General features: G+C 41.3%; 1 protein-coding gene across 3 annotated transcripts in view; it reads left to right on the top strand.

The window, feature by feature from the left end:
• The first annotated feature begins 209 nt into the window (after positions 1-209).
• LOC126323813 (uncharacterized) overlaps positions 210-19128 on the top strand; it is a 38666-nt gene continuing 19747 nt past the window's right edge. The window contains exons 1-3 of one of the 3 annotated variants that reach the window (XM_049994797.1): positions 210-852; positions 5090-5226; positions 14174-14268. In XM_049994797.1, coding sequence (XP_049850754.1) covers positions 445-852; positions 5090-5226; positions 14174-14252 — 624 coding nt within the window. In that variant the 5' untranslated portion in view covers positions 210-444 and the 3' untranslated portion in view covers positions 14253-14268. The remainder of the gene's footprint in view (positions 853-5089; positions 5227-14173; positions 14269-19128) is intronic. The other 2 variants (XM_049994796.1, XM_049994795.1) reach the window with 2 other exon arrangements.

The raw sequence follows: 19128 nt of genomic DNA, 5'->3' as shown, positions 1-19128 counted from the left end.
GTCATTGCTGTCAAAAAAGGCTGTACTGCTGTTATGAAAATATGTGCCATAAAATGTATAATTGCAACTTCTAGACTTACAAGAAATGAAAATAATTTACTTTATTTATTTTGCATCATATCTAATTATTCTTAGTGTGTTTTCTCTTTGAAATTCGAGGGATAATCGTCAACTTGACTACCAAGTCGTTTGCCCCCACCACGTGACTCATGTGGACATGGCCTTGATAGCAACACGGAAGCTATAATGGTGTCCTGGCAGTAGTGTTTGCGTTCGTGGTGAGAACAGAAGACCGTGGTGTAGTTCTGTTGCATACGGTGTTTCATTAAATGGAACTAGAGTTTTAATGTGTTTTCTGGAATCTGAATTCTGCCCTCTCGTACCGTATTAGTTTCTTAACAGTTTTTCGTAGTTTGTAAACAAGTGCGACAGCAAATTTTCACCATGCCTGCCAGCGGGCCCGTCTACCAGCCTACTACCGAAACATACGAGCAACAGAGGGACTGGACGCGCGTCAGTTATTTGTCTCAGACTGTTAGTAATGGCATTAACAGAACGAAATGCCTGCAGTGGGTAACCCTTGTCCTCGGATTGTTTGCTTTAGCAGCAGGGCTTATTATGCTCATTGAAGGAGCTGTCGATTATTCAGACACCCGTCAGCACGAAGCGGATGAAAGTGGTTCTACAAGTGATTTAGTGATTGCAGTTGCTGGTGCAATTCTCATTGTTATTGGTTTTGTGCTTATAGCCTTTTACGTACGCACAATCAGGAGGAGGAAGAGTTGCTTCTGCTTCGATTCGAAGGAACAGAGACTGGCCAGACAGCTGGACAACCAGGCAAGCAACGGCCAGGTGAGGACACGTACTTCTTGGAAAAATATTGACTACCACATTGTTCTGTGCTGAGTATTCAATAATAATTTGAAACCCTCTCTAGTGTACAATTTTAATATTAGGGATACTGCATCGAGAGATGGCTTCACAGCCAAACTAAAGTTGTTGATGAACAGTAAAACTGTTTTAGAGTATGCTGTGGGTCGCTACCAACATATTCACATAGGCCTACATGTGATTTATTTGCTGTACATTACCCCAGCAATTGCTGCTGTATCACCTCTGTTGGATGTTGTGTGGGAATTACATTCCCGTTACTAATGGTATTTTAAAACCCACATTACTCAAACTCAGATAATGTTATATAGCCCACAGAGAAGTATAAAATCATATTTTAAGTTACATTTTGTTCTTGGCTAGACTCTAAGTGAAGCCATGTCTTAAATGTTAAAGACTATTAAGTTTATGAAGTTAATACAGTGTTTTCGTTTAAGTCCATATTAGTTACAGCTGTAATAGCTAACGGAATGGTTCTGTGCTATTTTCTTTAACCCATTTGTAGGTACTTATGTTAAGACAGGCTAAGAAGGTTTGTCTCTTGTAATGTAAAGATTTTCTCTGTTTCGTTTGTAAGAGAACACATTTACACTTCTGTAGAAAGGAAATTTTGTACCTTAATCTTTTATGTTTTTCAAATCGGAAATTGAGAGTATACTGTATATTATAAGCTGTGTTTGTGCATTTTATGCTAACTCGTGGAGTATTTTATGGTAGGTACCGGTTTTTGATAAATTAGACTTCTCTTTTTACTATAGCTAGGTCTCTCTAGGCTTTTTCTGCGTAGGCTTGCCATATTAGAAATGTATATTTTGCTCTTAAGCAAACTATTGCATGGACTGCGAAAGTTACGTAGGAGTGAAATGGCATCATTGCTAATAGTGTAGCCATTACTCTTTTATACATGAACAGTACTAGTTAATTTTATGATTTAAGTAGCATGTAGTCGTGAGACTTTCAAATCTTTGTAATAACTGCAGTGGTATAACCCTGAAAATTTCTATGCTAGTGCATTTCTATAATAGTGCTCTTATATTTTTGTAGATCTCAAGGAATTTATAATACAAATTATGTGATAGGCTGTGGTGAATTTTATAGAAAGAAAGTTTCAACCTTGGTAATTACTGCAACAAAAACAATTTGCAAACTATCACAATAAATTGTGGTAATTTAAAAATGTGAAACTGATACTGCTATATGCTGTGGTGTCTTCGTAACCAGATTGTGGGCACTCGAGACAGAAGTTAAGTATAGAATAAATTATTTTGTTAGCACCTCCAAAATACCTAGCCCCTCCACTCTCGTGTTACAAATCCCATTGATGCTTGAAAGAGTGAGCATATAAGCAGTGTACATTTTCCTTCTGGAAGTATGATTCATTTAGTATATATTTTGAAGGATTTGGAAGTTTGTTGTCAAGATAAGACGTACCCTTTGAGTAAATTCCTTGAAACTGAAATTTGAGATAAACTAACAATGGCAGCAGGTTAATTTAGGTAAAATAAACCAGGAGACTTACTACATGTTAAAACTGCAAGCTTGATAAAACTGATGGCATGACAGTTCCTGTGCTCAGAATAATGTAAAAAGCGGGGGGGGGGGGGGGGGGTGTTATCGCAGAGACAGCGAGTGTTAAAAAGTAATGCAACTATTTTTTGCATCTATAATCAGTACTACTTTTCATGGTACTTGCCTAGAAAGAGCCCACATGCTGAATTCACTGAACTGTTATATTTGAATATTGAAATGTTACTGTTCTTAGATGTGCTATTGATCCGTGTTTTACATTGATAAAAATAGTAAAGATAATACAGACATTTAAAATGAGTTAGACTGAAAGTGCAAAACGGTTACTGAGCAAATGTATGGATTTAAAAGAATGTTTAACTAGGAGAAAGATACATACCATCTACAAACAAACAAAAAGACGCATTTGGAGAAAAGAGAAGCAACTGTATGAATATCAAGAACTCAGATGGAAAACCAGTCCTAAAGAAAAGGTGAAAAGAGTATATAGAGGTTTGTACAAGGGAGATGAACTTGAATGCATTATTATAGACATAGAAGAGGACATATATGATTAAGAGATGAGAGATACGATACTGCACGAAGAAATTGATAGAGCACTGAAATACCTAAGCTGAAAAAAGGTCCCGAGAGTAGACAACATTCTGTCAGAAATACTAATAGCCTTGGCAAACCCAGCCATGACAAAGAATGGAATGTTTTGAAATGCTACAAATATTTGAGAGGTGATCTGGTAATTAATGATGCCCATTTTTTTCTCATTTTGATACATAATGTGCACTTAGTTGGTAATATGAACGTTAATTTACAGTGAGAATCAACAGAAATAAGTTATGTTGAAAAATTATGTCTGTTGACTATCAGAAAGTGTAATTAAGGATAAACAGGATGTAATTTGGTGCTAATGGTTGGCTGTAGTTGTAGTTCCTGTGCTTCTGAGCAGTTATTAGGGTGGGACATTAACAGATCTGGTAGGTTATCGTAGCTTGTGAATTCGTGAAAGTGAGGTATGCTCATCTCCCTAATCCAAATGATGAAATGTTCTATTCAGTTCCTCAAAGTTATCATTTAGGGCCCATTGTAAATGAGAGAAAATGTAGACTTACTTCAATTTTGTAATTATTTTTAAAAAAACACATTTTCTGCATGTTTGGTTTTTAAATATCATTAGAATGATTGACCGAAATAGAATAGCATGAAATCTGATTTTGAAGCAGATTTTGATTAAATTTCTTTGCTTAGATTTTTTGTACAGAAATGTACTCTGTGTACCCATATTGTTCCTGCTGTACAGACTTATGTGAAACATTTTGTTGTTTGTGGAGTATTGCACACATTAAGATGCCAAATGTACTTTGTATGTAAACAATTGGTATTTTTTCTTCATGTTTGAAAGAATTTTTTAAAATGAAACCACTTTTGCAAGCCAGAGTTTTCATCACAACATATAGTATAGTAATGAAGACTTTGCTTGAAAAGAAAAATTCATTTCATAAAACTTACTCACTGAGACAAAAGTTGGCTAGTGCTTAACAACAGGAGAAACAATTCCCACTACTGCTAAAAGAAATTCACAAAAATGGGAGACAGCACTCAGCTTTTGGAACCTATTTGCTTAGGAACTGAGTGGCTTTGCCTCTCATGTCCAACCAGTTCCCTCTTTCCCTCATTGAAAAATGGGTCCATTGATCTGAAAGCTAGCCAACCTGTCCATCTCTTTGTGACTTTTAAGTAATATTTTTTCTCCTTATCACATTTTTTTACAGTGTGTCAGCGTATCACTTTTCTTGATGAGACATCAATTTGCAATTCATTCTTAATATATTTTGGACTATTTCTTGTCAAGATATTCTGTTATTGTATACTAAAGTTACTCCTCCTACGCAAGAATGTAAGAAGTGGCTTCTTGCTTGTAGCCACCCATTCTGTTAACAACTTTCCACAGATGGTATCTCCTTTCCTGCCCGAATAGTAGCAAAACTCTGACAAAACAGTGACGATGTAAGTTCCATTTACCTTAAGGTTGGGTTATCTGATGTTCTGCTGCCTGCTTACCAAATAATGCAATATGGATGTTGATTGAACATAATAGTCAGTTTATAAGTGAAAGCAGTGTTTCTAAAATGTGGCATAGTAAATTATTATTTAAGACTATCCCCAGAATAAAGCTTAGTTTTTAGGAATTTACTTTCTGCAAAACAAAATTGTTTTTTCCCTTGCCACCAAGCCATGTTTTGGCACATACTGTCTTCTCTGTTAGCTAAGTATTTTTAAAACATAATATAGGCTATAGTTCGAAATGGCATTTTATATTACTTTTTTGGATGAAGTGTGTGCGTGTGCTCGCACGTTTTTCTACCTTTCTTAGATCTAACCATGTGGTAAGACCAATGCTCTGCACAAAGTGAATATAATACCAAAAGAAATCACATGTGTCATGTCAGTTGTTTGATTGCTTCATGATTTCAGTGTCATAGAAATGAAAACTTTAAGTGCCTCCTCCTTCTCAATTACCCATTACCACTGCAAGAAACAGAAATGACAGTGTATTACCTAATTCTCCCACAGTGTTTATCCCAATTGGTGTGTCTTGCATTTTTTACATTGCATGCCTTCCTATTAATTCCTGTGCAGTTGACAATTCCACATACTAACTTTGTGACTACTGTAGGTGCTGACATTGAATCCATCAACTGATCTTCTTGTGACTGCACAGTATGCTCCTGTGTCAGAGATTTCGTATCAGCCACCAGCAGTGTCTGAGGAAGAGGAGACACGCAAACTCATGGGTAGTGACAACAAAGAGTGGTAAGTAGAAGTATGATATTTCATGTTATTTTCTTCTACGTTTTGTGGTTACTAGTACAATACAGGTCTAAGTTTTCATTTGCATGAGCTAGAGCACATTCAAATGAGCTACCGTGAGAAAATAATGCATGGTCATCATCTGAAAATGTAGAGGTTGATAATGCTTGTAGAAAAGTAGAAGTAATGTTACTGCACAAATTTTGCCAATGTGCCAGAAATTTCATCAGTACCACAAATTGCTGGGACATTCACACACGGCCCTTTCGAAAATATTGAAATATAGGAAAATTTTAGGTTATGTCTTTCCAGTCTAAATTCGTGGCTCAAAATTGCAGTAGAAAGACTTAAACATACAGGTGACTTAATTGTATTGATTATTTGGGTTTTAAAATCATACAGCATTATGATTCTATTGAAATATACGGCCCGAAACTACAAAGTAGATGTAGACTTTTCTCAAGATTTCAGATTAATATTGTACCTTGATGTCCACCCGTAGTTTCTTGTTACTTTTATTAGGGCAGTTCTGGTGTAAAGCAGATGCCAGACTGAGATTCATTGAAAGAATCCTAAGGAAATGCAGTCCGAAAACAAAGGAAGTAGATTACAGTACACTTTGTTCACACTCTGCTTGAATATTGCTCACCTGTGTGAGATCCGTACCAGATAGGGTTGATACAAGAAATAGAGAAGATCTAATGGAGAGCAGCACACTTCATTACGGGATCATTTAATAATTGTGAATGCGTTACCTAGATGATAGATAAAGAGGAGAGACGCTTGGTACGGTCTTTTGTTGAAGTTTCAAGAACGTACCTTCAGCGAGGAGTCGAGCAGTATATTGCTCCCTCCTAGATATATCTCTCTTGGAGACCAAGAGGATAGAATCAGATTGAGACATATCGACAATCTTTCTTTCCACAAACAATAAGAGACTGGAATAGAAGGGAGAAGCAATAGAGGTACTGAAAGTACCCTCCACCACACACCATCAGGTGGCTTGCAGAGTATGGATGTAGATATGATACAGAAAGACCCAACTAACTACTTGCAATTCGTTAACATACTGCATCAGTGATGTCTGTAATGATGCAAATGGTACTACCAGCATACTGCCGCACGGAAGGTTCTATCTACATTAGGAATTATTACCCCCCCCCCCCCCCCCCCCCCCCACACACACACACACACACACACACACACACACACACATTCCTACTGTTACTATCCCTGTTTATTATAGGTTGCAGATTGTTGCCTGATCTTTAAATTTACACAAAAGTGTTTCCCTAGAATGCTGCGTAACTTCTAGATTTCGCATTTTAAGTTCTAACCATCTCTACTAAGCATCAGTATTGGTTATACTAATCTGTAATGGTCCTCACAGTATGTCACTGAATTCACTCAATTTTTGCTGTCTGTACTACTGTTGAGTACTCCATTAGTCTTGGGTTCCTTCATGGATGAGACATTTAATTAGAACTCCTCCAATAACAGCCTTCTTCTGCATTCCCACAGCTGCCTTATGTGTTAGTCCCATTAAATATCATTTTGAGTAATAAATTTAAGATTCCATTCTGTACCACTCGTGCATTGCTAGTTTTATCAAATCGTGCAAAGATGATTCCTGCACCGCCTTCATTTTTTTATTCTGTCCATCCTTGTTACTCAGACTGTTTCTGTGTAATTTTGTTTCACATCCATGTATTCATTGTCCAGTTTTCAGAAGAATAGGTCAGGATAAGCACATAAAGGATTAATAAATTCCTTGGTCTTCAGTGGGACATCCGTGTTCCATTCCGTACACTTCTTGGAAATGATATGGCTTACCCTTACCGCACTCCCTGACTTCTTAATTTCTTTTATTTTTTTCCTGCTACTCTTAAAATTTATTTGAAACTGTCAACTTTTTTTTAATACATTCCTGACAGCACAAGTCCAAGGATATTTCTCTCCTCTTTGCAGGTCCCAGATAAGAATTAATTCGTCACAAGTTTCGTATAGTGCTGCTGAATGCGATCTTTCTTATTCCGTGAGATCATTTAGTTATCTATTACTCTTTTACTCAACGACTTTCCATCAATTACTAAAACACATGATCTTTCTGACGGGAAATCACGATTACAGTTGCACAACCGTGACTATACTCATAGGTACACAATGGGATTAGGATTTGCTTGTGAGGAATGGTGTCAAAAGCCTTCTTGATATCTAACATTATAGAATTGGTTTGTCATCTGTAGATAGCACTCTTTACTTCATGAGAAGTAAGAGCTGGTTGTTTTACAAAAACATTTTCTGCATCCGTGGTAGCTGTTTGTCAATAAATAGCTTTCTTTGAGGTAATCCTTAGTGTTTGAGTACACTATATGTTCAAGACTTCCAATGCAAATAGACAGCATCAATATTGGTCTGTAATTCAGTGGATTAATCCTATTTCCTTTCTTGGTTGTTGGTGTGACCTATGCAACTTTCCAGTCTTCAGGTGTGGCTGTTTCAGCAAGTTATCGGTTGTATGACACAGCACATACTGAAAGAAGCCTGACTGGTATAAAATCTGGACCAGTGTCCTTGCCATTAAATGATGTAAAATGCTTCACTAATTGATATCTACTTCCCAGTTGTTTTTTATGTGAATTAGTCTTTTTTTTCTGAAGGAATTTTGGAAAACTGTGTAGAAATTCTGCCGAAGTGGTATTGTCATCGGCCACATCACCATTGTGAGATCATGATTCTCTTGCTGCTGGTATGCTTTACATGTGACCAGAATCTCTCTTGGTTTTCCGGCAGATTTTGAGACAAGAGATTAGTTGTGGAAACTATTAAAAGCAAATCGTATTGAATTCTGTACTAAATTCCAAGCTTTTGTAAACTTTGCCCATCTTCGAGGAGTTTTGCGTTCTTTTAAATTCGGCCTGCATGTTTCATTGCTTCTGCAACAGTGTCCTGACCTGTTTTGCATACCAGAGGGATCAGTAACATCTGTTAATTTATTTGGTATGTATCTTTCAATTTCTTTCATATTATTTATCTGAATTTAGACGACATCTTACCTACACTTATAGTCAGGCTGGAAGGAGTCATACCATAGTACATTCCATCCACTACTGAGCATCTGAATGTCATGCACAGCATTAAAGTTGACTCCTCTATGTATTTATTACAGTCAGTTCTAGCCAGACCTGAATCCTTAGGGCTGGTCAACACAGGTGAATCCAAAGATTAGGAAAAAATTGGATTTGCATATGTATGTAATAATTATTTTGAACTCCCAATCTTTACTGTGCAGAAGTTGCATTTATGCCGTAGAATAAATAACTCTACTTACAGCTTACCTATATCAAAAACCTGCTCTATCCAAGAAGCCTTTGGTTGCATTGACTCATTCCGCAGTCTCCAGGCAATAAGAAGTTTTCTGAAACATTACCTAGTAAGATATCAAAGCTCCTCTACAACCTTCACAGAACTGGAGCCACAATTGTCTTCCTCTGTGTACAGAGTTGTATCTCCATTCTAGGGAATAGGCCTTCAGAAGGAAGTATCTCACACACCACATTTTTTATAAATTGGAGGAGGAGCGATGCACCGATGCCAACAGAATCAGAAAAATAAAAAATGCCAGTAAATATAAGAAATCGTACTATATCACATTCTTAGTTAGTGCACACTCAAAGCTCCCACACGAAGACCAGCACAGGTGTCAGTGTGGAGCACATACAGTGGTTAATAACCCTGTTGAACAGACTTTTTAGACTATATCATATTAGGAATATGTGGTTCAATTCCTACGACATATCCCTAACAGGTGACACGAGTATTGCAATTAAAGTGTAAGAAAACAGTAACTGTGACAAGGTTTCAGTCTCGCATACAAAAATTGAATGTAGTGATTGATAAAATTGGGGAAACCTATTTGTCTGAGATCTCCACCCTATTGCATTTTGTGTGCTCATTAATAAATTCTTGGACATCGTTTTATATTTATTGTTCATTTTATATCTTCATTATAATTCTCTGTTGGTTATTCAGTGTGTAGGACCAAGGCTTAATGTGCGCAGAAGTCCTTCTCAAAAAGACCCACTTTCTCTTTGAACTAGTTCTCTGCCTCCCCCACACTAGTTTTACTTTTAAGATGTTTCACATCTTTGCTGTCGATGTGGAAAGGGTGTGGAAGATGTCTTTTCAACTAGTTGGTATTCTGGAGTGGGGAGAGGAGAATGGTTGGGCTACTGGTGCACTCTTTTCCCACTGACATGACAGCCCTTACATCATTCTGCAAATTGAGGGGCTGACAAATGTATTGTTGACTCCCATGAACCCTTATTTATTTATTTATTCATTCATTCATTGATAACAGGAGCAGAACTGTCCCATTATTGATTAACTGAGAATGCTATGGTTTTTTACTGGTCGCTAAAATTTCTGCATTTCAAAACCATGGACCAAGTGTGGTCTCTAATAACAAAAAATATGGTTCATGGTGTCTCAGGTTTCCTGGATGTGATTGATTGAGGTGCTTTTGGGTTTCCAGCTGAGTTTATTCAGTTTTATCAGTACAATGGAATCAATAGCTTAGCTGATGACCTGGAAGTCGCGATTACATGTCTGAATTAATTGGAACTGTTTGTGAGGAATAATGTAACTACCTATTGAAACAATTAGGGATTATATGCACCCATGTCCAAGATGCAGAGTGATGCAGTTGGCAAGGCACTAAATTCTCATTTGAGGGAGGGGTTCATGACTCCTAGGCAGATTTCTCCGTCGCTTAATATTCCTTGGACAAGTTCTGGGATGGTTTCTTTCAAATGATCATTGCTGATTGTAGCTTGTTGTTAGTTTTTTTAAAGGGTTGAGAATAGATTTGCCTTTCTTTGTCTTAAATGCAAAAGTTGGTAAAGCCGATATTAGGTTGGTATCTAATAATCAGCGGAGATGCTGAGTCACGATAGGCACAACAAAAAGATTCACACAATTAGTTTTTGGCCATTAAGGCCTTTGTCAGCAGCACGCACCCGCACACACACACACAGTCTGCAGTCTCCTTCCCAGGAAAGAGGCAGAAGAGGCTCGGCAAGCTTCCTTCCACTCGCTGAATCTGGAAAATTATAATGCCCCCTTTGCTATGCGGGAACTCAAATGTGCACATGCACTGTCCCGGTCCTCTGCTCCGGGGCCAGATGCCATTCACGTTCAGATGCTGACACACATTTCTCCGGCAGGCAAAAGCTTCCTTCTTCGTACCTACAATCGTGTCTGGACCGAAGGTCAAGTCCCCATGCGTTGGCGTGACGCCTTCGTTGTTCCTATACCCAAACCCGAGAAGGATAGACACCTTCCTTCTAGCTACCGCCCCATTTCTCTTACAAGCTGTGTCTGTAAGGTGATGGAGCGCATGGTTAACACTCGGTTAGTTTGGATTCTTGAATCTCGACGGCTACTGACCAATGTTCAATGTGGCTTTCGTCGCCGCCGCTCCGCTGTTGACTGCCTTGTGACCTTGTCGACATTCATCATGACCAACTTTTTGCGAAAGCGCCAAACAGTAGCCATGTTCTTCGATTTGGAGAAGGCTTATGATACCTGTTGGAGAGGAGGTATCCTCCGCACTATGCACAGGTGGGGTCTACATGGTCGCGTGCCCCTTTTTATTGATTCCTTTTTAACAGATCGGAAGTTTAGGGTACGCGTGGGTTCTGTATTGTCCGATGTCTTCCTCCAGGAGAACGGAGTGCCTCAGGGCTCCGTCTTGAGCGTAGCCCTTTTTGCCATAGCGATCAATCCAATTATGGATTGCATTCCACCTAATATCTCAGGCTTCTTTTTGTCGATGACTTAGCGATCTACTGCAGTGCCCAGAGAACATGCCTCCTGGAGCGCTGCCTTCAGCGTTGCCTTGACAGCCTATACTCATGGAGTGTGGCTAATGGCTTCCGGTTCTGACGAGAAGACGGTTTGCATCAACTTTTGGCGATATAAAGTGTTCCTTCCGCCATCCTTACATCTCGGTCCCGTTGTTCTCCCATTTGTGGAAACAACTAAGTTTCTAGGGCTCACACTGGACAGGAAACGTTGTTGGTCTCCGCACGTCTCTTATTTGGCTGCCGGTTCTACACGTTCCCTTAATGTTCTCAGTCCTTAGTGGTTCATCTCGGGGAGTGGGTCGCACTGTCCTGCTTCGCATGTATCGGTCCATAGTCCAATCAAAGCTGGATTATGGGAGCCTCGTCTACTCGGCCATCCCTCTCACGCCATCTCAACTCCATTCACCATTGGGGGTTACGTCTTGCGACCGGAGCATTCTACACTAGTCCCGCCGAGAGTCTTTATGCTGAAGCTGCCGAATTACCATTGACCTACCGGCGCGGCGTACTGCTTTGTCGGTATGTCTGCCGGCTGTTGTCAATGCCCGACCACCCCTCTTATCAGTTCTTCTTCGCCGATTCATTCGACTGTCAGTATGGGTTGTACTTGTCTGCCCTTGTCCCCTGGAGTCCGCTTTCGTCGCCTGCTTCGACAGTTGGATTTTGCCCTCCCTACCACCTTCAGAGAGGGTTAGAGCCCGACACCACCTTGGCTCCAGGCTCCGGTTCATATTCATCTCGACCTCAGCTCGCTCCCGAAGGAGGGTACTCCGGCTGCAGTGTATTGCTCACGGTTTGTTGAACTTCGTACGCGACTTGCCAGTCACACTTTTATTTACACTAATGGCTCCAAAACTGACGATGGTATCGGCTGTGCCTTTGTTGTTTGGGCCGTCACCTTTAAATACCGGCTCCTCGACCAGTGTTCCAGCTTTACGGCCGAGCTTTTTGCTCTCCATCAGGGCGTTCAGTATGCCCGCCACCACCGCCATTCATCGTATGTACTCTGCTCTGATTCACTCAGTGCTCTTCAGAGCCTTAGAGCTCCATATCCGGTCCATCCCTTGGTGCAACTGATCCAGCAGTCCCTCCATTCTTTTGCTGATGATGGCTCTCCTGTCAGCTTTCTGTGGGTTCCCGGCCATGTAAGAGTGCCTGGGAATGAGGCTGCTGATGCTGCAGCCAAGGCTGCAGTCCTCATGCCTCGGCCATCCTCCCATTCTGTCCCGTCATCTGACATTAGTGGGGTTGTTTGTAAGAGGCTTGTGTCATTGTGGTGGGATACTTGGTCATCACTTCAAGGAAACCAGCTCCGGGCCGTAAAACCGTTCCCAACTGCTTGGACAACCTCCTCCCGACCATCTCAGCGAGAAGAGGTACTTCTGACCAGGTTGCGGATTGGACATTGCTAGTTTAGCCACCGCTACCTGCTCTCCGGTGACCCAGCCCCGCAGTGCCCTTGTAGTCATGCATTGACAGTGCGCCATGTTTTATTGTCGAGTCCCCGTTTTAGTCAATCTCGTGTTTTACTAGATTCTATGTGCTCTTACAATTGTGACTGGGCCCTAATGACCTCAGTAGTTGAGCGCCCTTAAACCCCAAACCAAACACGTCTGCAGTCGCAAGAGAGCTGAAACTACACAGTGTAGTATTTATTTATTTATTCATTCATTGATAACAGGAGCAGAACTGTCTCATTATTGATTAACCGAGAATGCTATGGTTTTTTACTGGTCGCTAAAATTTTTGCATTTGAAAAGCATGGAACCAGTGTGGTCTCTAATAACAAAAAATATGGTTCATGGTGTCTCAGGTTTCCTGGGTGTGATTGATTGAGGTGCTTTTGGGTTTCCAGCTGAGTTTATTCAGTTTTATCAGTACAATGGAATCAACAGCTTAGCTGATGACCTGGAAGTCGTGATTACATGTCTGAATTAATTGGAACTGTTTGTGAGGAATAATGTAACTACCTATTGAAACAGTTAAGGATTATATGCGCCCATGTCCAAGGTGCAGAGTGATGCAGTTGGCAAGACACTAGATTCTCATTTGAGGGATGGTTTCATGACTCCTAGGCAGATTATCCGCACTGGGGGCTTATCAAACATAACTCCAGCAGGATTAGAGATACAGGCTTTTTTTTCCCCCCTCCCTGTACGCTGCCCTTCATGACAGGGCCTGCCTACCTTTCTGAGAAGCCTAGTTGCCAGGACCATAAAACAGCTTTCATGGCCCCGACATGTAGGCTACCCTGTATGAGGGGCAATATTGCTTTAGAGTATTATTGGCCTGCTTTATTGCCCTTTACTGTAAGGGCTACACATGCCGATTAGCATGGCTGGGGACGGGTTAAGATGGATGGGAGGAGGACAAAGTGAGGGAGAGAAGGAAGTGGACAGAGGGAGGGATGTGGAGGAAATGCATGGGGGAGGGGGGGCATGGGAGAGGTTGTGACATCTATGTGGGCAGTGTCTCACTTATCAAAAACATGCCTCTGCAAATCCTTAATAAAACCCCCTCATTTATCTGAAGAACAGTGCAATAACTTTTTGTCCATTTTTTAAATTGTGTGGGCTATGTTGTTTCTAGTTCTGTAGGGCATGCGTATTAAGACACTTCCGTAACTTTTTGTATTGATATATTCTAATATTTTGGTTTCCAAAGATAAATTGCTTTATTTCGTAAGAACAAGGGTTATATAGCTTAGGTATTACATTCCATGTTGCAAGAGTGAAATATTTGCATTTTGGAATGGAATGATTAGTACTAAAATCTGTAACTGGAGAATTTTATACTTGCTGAATTTTTAATTAGAATCCACCACGAAATACCTGCCCTTTCTTTTCTTTTGTAAGCATGGTATGTATAACAAATAAGATTTTTCTCTGCAAGTAGTTTGCTGTACTATTTTCATTAACTATGAGTTTGACACTTCCAGGATGAGCTTAGACATTAAATGATACATATTATAGCATTTGTTGCTCATCACTGATATATTTAACAGAGCTGTGCTAACAGTTTTTTAATGTGTGTGCTATTAACAATGCTGCTAACAAGCTCGCTGCACGCTTAATTTGTTTCAGCGTTGAGGAAAGTGAACGTATGCTGGAACCTGATCCACGAATTGTTCTGAGGCCACGTAGTCATGTTGAAGAAGCCTAATGTATTAAAATGAGAGGTATGTTCTAGAATGTATATGGATATTTTATTATGTATAAGTTCAGTATGTTAAAATTCATGTCTCGGAACAGTATATCACTTCTAAGTCAATAAACAAATGAAACAAAGAAGATATGAAGACATGAGTAAGTTTATTGCCACTAGGGCATAAAACGTTAAAACATGCATGTAAGGAAAGAGGACTGTCCTAATTTCTGACAAGGGAACCTCCCCATTGCACACACACACACACACACACACACACACACACACACACACACTCCCCCCTCAGATTTAGTTATAAGTTGGCACAGTGGATAAGCCTTGAAAAACTGAACACAGATCAATCGAGAAAACAGGAAGAAGTTGTGTGGAACTATGAAAACTTGGCGAATAGGTAAAGATTCTTCTACCTTGCCCGATTTAGGTTTTCTTGTGGATGTGATAATCACTCCCAAAAAAGTGATGAAAACATATGTGTTTGTCACATAAATTGCAACAAATGAATGCAACAGTTTCACAGTCGCACAGTTTTCCCTGTGTTCTGTCAAAACATATGTTTTTAACGCTTTCAAATTTTTCTGTGCGTAGACTGTCAAATCCTGCATATGTTCAAGCAAATCTGAACATGTCGTGGAATTTTGGAGAGCGAAGTTGATTATATGTGAGTGCCTGAACTTTGATAATTGTCTGAAAATAAAAAATTAAACTTCTCACTCGAGGGAAGACTTGAACGAAGCATGTTTCGTACCGCACGTGCTCACGCTAACCACGGGACCACGGCGCTCCTGCGTTCACAATCTCCTGTTAGGTTGCATATCTTGTGCATGAACTACTCAGTTTGTATATTTGGCTTTTTTTTTTTCATAGTTTCACACAACTTCTTCCTGTTTTCTCGATTGATGTGTGTTCAGTTTTTCAAGGCCTATCCACTGTGCCAACTTACAACTAAATCTGAAGGGGGTGCGATGGGGAGGTTCCCTTGTAAGAGTCAGAGGACATGTAAGTCTCTAATGGGTGCCAGGAGGAGTAAATATTGAGCAGATAGTGTAAGTCGCACAACACACTGAAAATCGGGTTGAAATAAAGAATTAATCATCGAAATTGTAGTAAAACACTGTTCATTACACTGCAACTTGTTCTTTTTTCACAATTTAATTGCATACGCTACAGCACTCCAGCCGTTAATAAACATCAAAACTGTTTGACACATTAGTGCTACTTGACTTGACTGCTTGAAGAGTCCATGAGAATAAAGATACACACTAAGGCTACCACTTTTTAGGTTCATAAGGCCTTCCTGACTTGAAATCTGTATTCACTAAGATTTCTCCACTTCTACCTGAAAGTGCTTCAGTTCTGTCTTAGTCTTTAAGCCTCCTCCAGTTGGAAGGAGTAAGCCATCAGAGACACTGGCAGGCATGGGCAATTTACTCGCAATGAGTCAAACATCATATTGTCTCAGTCAGTATGTACTAAACGCAAACGAATGAGTCTAATGATTCAAAGATACTCCCAGCTGCATATCATGTCCTCGTGGTTTCGCATATTGAAGGTCAGTCCTTTGCTACAGTTAATCCAATTATTATTCAGAAAAGTGCTGATGCAGTTGCCAGCCCGGTGAAGTTCTGTTCTCTTCCACGAAATGGCTCTTCTCTTTTGGAGACTACTTACACTGAAGTGCCAAAGAAACTGGTACACCTGCCAAGTATTATGTAGGTTCCCCATGAGCATGAAAAAGTGCCACAACATGATGTGGCATGTCGTCTGCTGAAGTAGTGCTGGAGGGAATTCACAGCATGCGTTCGGCAGGACTATCCGTAAATTCAGAAGAGTATGAGGGGGAGGAGACCTCTTCGAAATGGCACATTGCAAGGCAATCTAGGTATGCTCACTAATGTTCATGTCTGAGGAGTTAGGTGGCAAGCAAAAGTGTTTAAACTGAGAAGAGTGTTCCTGGAACCACTCGGTAGCAATACTGGGTTTGTCGCATTGTCCTGCTGGAATTGCCATAGTTCGTTGGAATGCACAATGGTCATGAATATGGATGCAGGTAATCAGACAGGATGCTTAAGTGCTTGTCAACTGTAAGTTGTATCTACTGGTATTAGGGTGACTTGTCACTCCAACTGCACATGCTCCACACCATTAAAGCCTCCACCAGCTTGAACAGTCTCCTCACATGTGGGGACCCTGGATTCATGAGGTGGCTTCTTGATAAATTTGAAACGAGACTCGTGAGACAAGGCATCATGTTTCCAGTCATAAACAGTCCAATGTCAATGTTGACAGGCCCAGGTGAGGTGTGAAGCTTTGTCACGCAATTATCAAGGGTACATGAGTGGACCTTCGGCTCCAAAACCCATATTAATGTTTCGTTGAATGGTTCGCAAACTGACACTTGTTGATAGCCCAGCATTGAGATCTGCAGCAATTTGTAGGAGGATTGCACTTATGTCACATAGAAAGATTATTTACAGTTGTTGTTGGTCTCGCCATGCAGGATATTTTTTCGGTCACAGTGCAGTTGGAGATTTGATGTTTTACCGGATTCCTGAAATTTTCAGTACATTTGTTGAATGGTCGTACAGGAAAATCCCCACTTCTTCACTGCCTTGTATATCCTGTGTCCCATAGCTTGTGTGCAGACTAAACCACCACATTCAAACTCAGTTACATCTTGATAATCCACCATTGTAGCAGCAGTAACTGATCTAACAACTGCGCCAGCTTCAGTGTAAGATTCTCAAGCACAACAACTGCTTGTAGCTTCAGTCCTCCATGGCTATTTTGTTTGTGTCGAGGACCATCAGATGAAAATGCTTTGTGTGGTGTTATTTATACTAGACTGCTCAATGGTCTGACCAAGGCAGAAATCCAAACTTACCTCTCTGATCAGGGTGTCATTGCAGTCTATTGGATGACGAAAAAGGTAAATGCACCCTTAGTGCCTACATGCACTCTTCTTCTCTCGTTCAAGAGAGTAGAACTTCCTACAAAGATTAGAGCAGCCTGTGAAAGTTCAGTCCAGTCGCACATTACGAACACAATGTGCTTCTACCAGTATCATCTTTACAACCGCAATCAGATGGCCAGTTGACATACAGCCAAATGTTTAACCTGTGTTAGGGATTCTCACAAGGGCAATTGTGCTCGTCCCCCCAAAATGCTAGGGACATCAGTCCCCTCCCCTCAGCCAGAGGAGCAACGGCCTCCTCCGTATACTCTAAAGTGGAAGGGGTCCCTTGCGACTCTACCTTCCATAGTTGTCCCCCACCCCCCTAGTAGTCCAGCGGACACCCGCCAGTGGCTGAAAGAGCCACTGGTTGATGGACTTAAAGGTCTTCTTCTGTCCCTGAGGCTCCTTCTGAGAAGCCCTCCCAGCGAGCCCCTAAGAAGCAGCTAGAGGGCAAAACTTCAAAGTAGTCTGCTAAGAAACAGGAGCCTCCAGTGCCATCTGTACCAGCACTCCGTCATGGCCCTATGTCCAAGGATGAGGTGGAGATTCTGGCATCCCCTGAGGAACTAGATCTCATCAACGCCTTGGATGCAATGGTACTGGATGCCAACACTCAACCGGTGGCGACAGGGGGTGATGAGGCCCAATTTGCCTTCTTGCCGTCTCCATGCCAACCCAGATGACAGAAAGCGCCATCCTCCAGTGGAACCATGGCATCTTCATCATTACCTCTGCCTGTAGTCAACCTTTGTCCTTCAAACACCTTTAGAAGCTGTGGCTGTCACGGTGAGGGACAACACAGGAAATCACCATCTGTAACATTTACCTCCCTCCAGATGGTGAAGCACTACCCCCTGTTTAGGCTGCGCGTATTTCGCAATTTACCCCACCTTTTCTCCTTAATGCCCATAACCTTTTGTGGGATGGAGCCAAGGTTACTGGCCATGGCAAAGATGTTAAGGACCTACTAACACAACTCGACATTTGCCTCCTAAATACAGGTGCCCCCCCACACATTTCAGTGTGGGACATGGCACATTTTCTGCCATTGATCTCTCGGTTTGCAGCCCTGGCCTTCTCCCAACTGTCCACTGGAGAGAACATGATGACTTTTGTGGTCCTGCCCCCCCCCCCCCCCCCTACCCCAGTGTCCCTCCTCTCGACACTTGCCCAGGTGGGTTCTTCCCAAGGCTGACTGGGATGCCTTCACATCCGCTACCAACATTAAGTATCCATTGCATGCCACCATCAATAAAGTGATCCATGTCTTCACTAATACTATTGTTGCCACAACTAAATGGGCAATCCCTTGCTCCTCTGGTTGCCCCCGGTGGAAGTCAGTGCCTTGGGGGTTGCCAGAAATCGCTGCGGCCATTAGAGACTGTAGGTGGGTCATCCAACATCATCAGGACCACCTCTCCCTGGAGAACCTTATTGCCTTCAAACGGCTCCACACCCAGGTTCGTCTCCTCATCAAACGAAGGAAGCAGGAGTGTTAGGAACACTGTCACCACCATTGAAAGATGAACCTCTCCCTCCCAAGTTTGGATCAAGTGACAACTATCAGAACCCTGCAGGTGTACCTGGAATTTTCACAAATGGAGCTGTATCGACCGATCCAGACATAATTGCACAGCCTGTAGCTGAGCAATATGCTTGCATCTCTTAGGTCTCAGAATTACCACCACACTTTTCGTCTCCTCAGAGGGTGGAATGACAACACTTATCTTTCGCTCCACGCCAACCCGAGCCTTATAATGCTCCCTTCAGTCAGTGAGAATTTTAGTGCCCTTGCCAACTATCCTGACACATCCCCTGGCCCAGACCGCATACATTGCAAATGCTGAAACATATGACAGCAGATACCCACTGCCGCCTCCTTACCATCTTCACCCGCATCTGGACCGATGGTACTTTGCT

Source organism: Schistocerca gregaria, chromosome 2 (assembly GCF_023897955.1).
Source record: "Schistocerca gregaria isolate iqSchGreg1 chromosome 2, iqSchGreg1.2, whole genome shotgun sequence".
Taxonomy (NCBI): Eukaryota; Metazoa; Arthropoda; class Insecta; order Orthoptera; family Acrididae; genus Schistocerca; species Schistocerca gregaria.
This window is presented reverse-complemented; position numbering and strand designations above follow the sequence as displayed.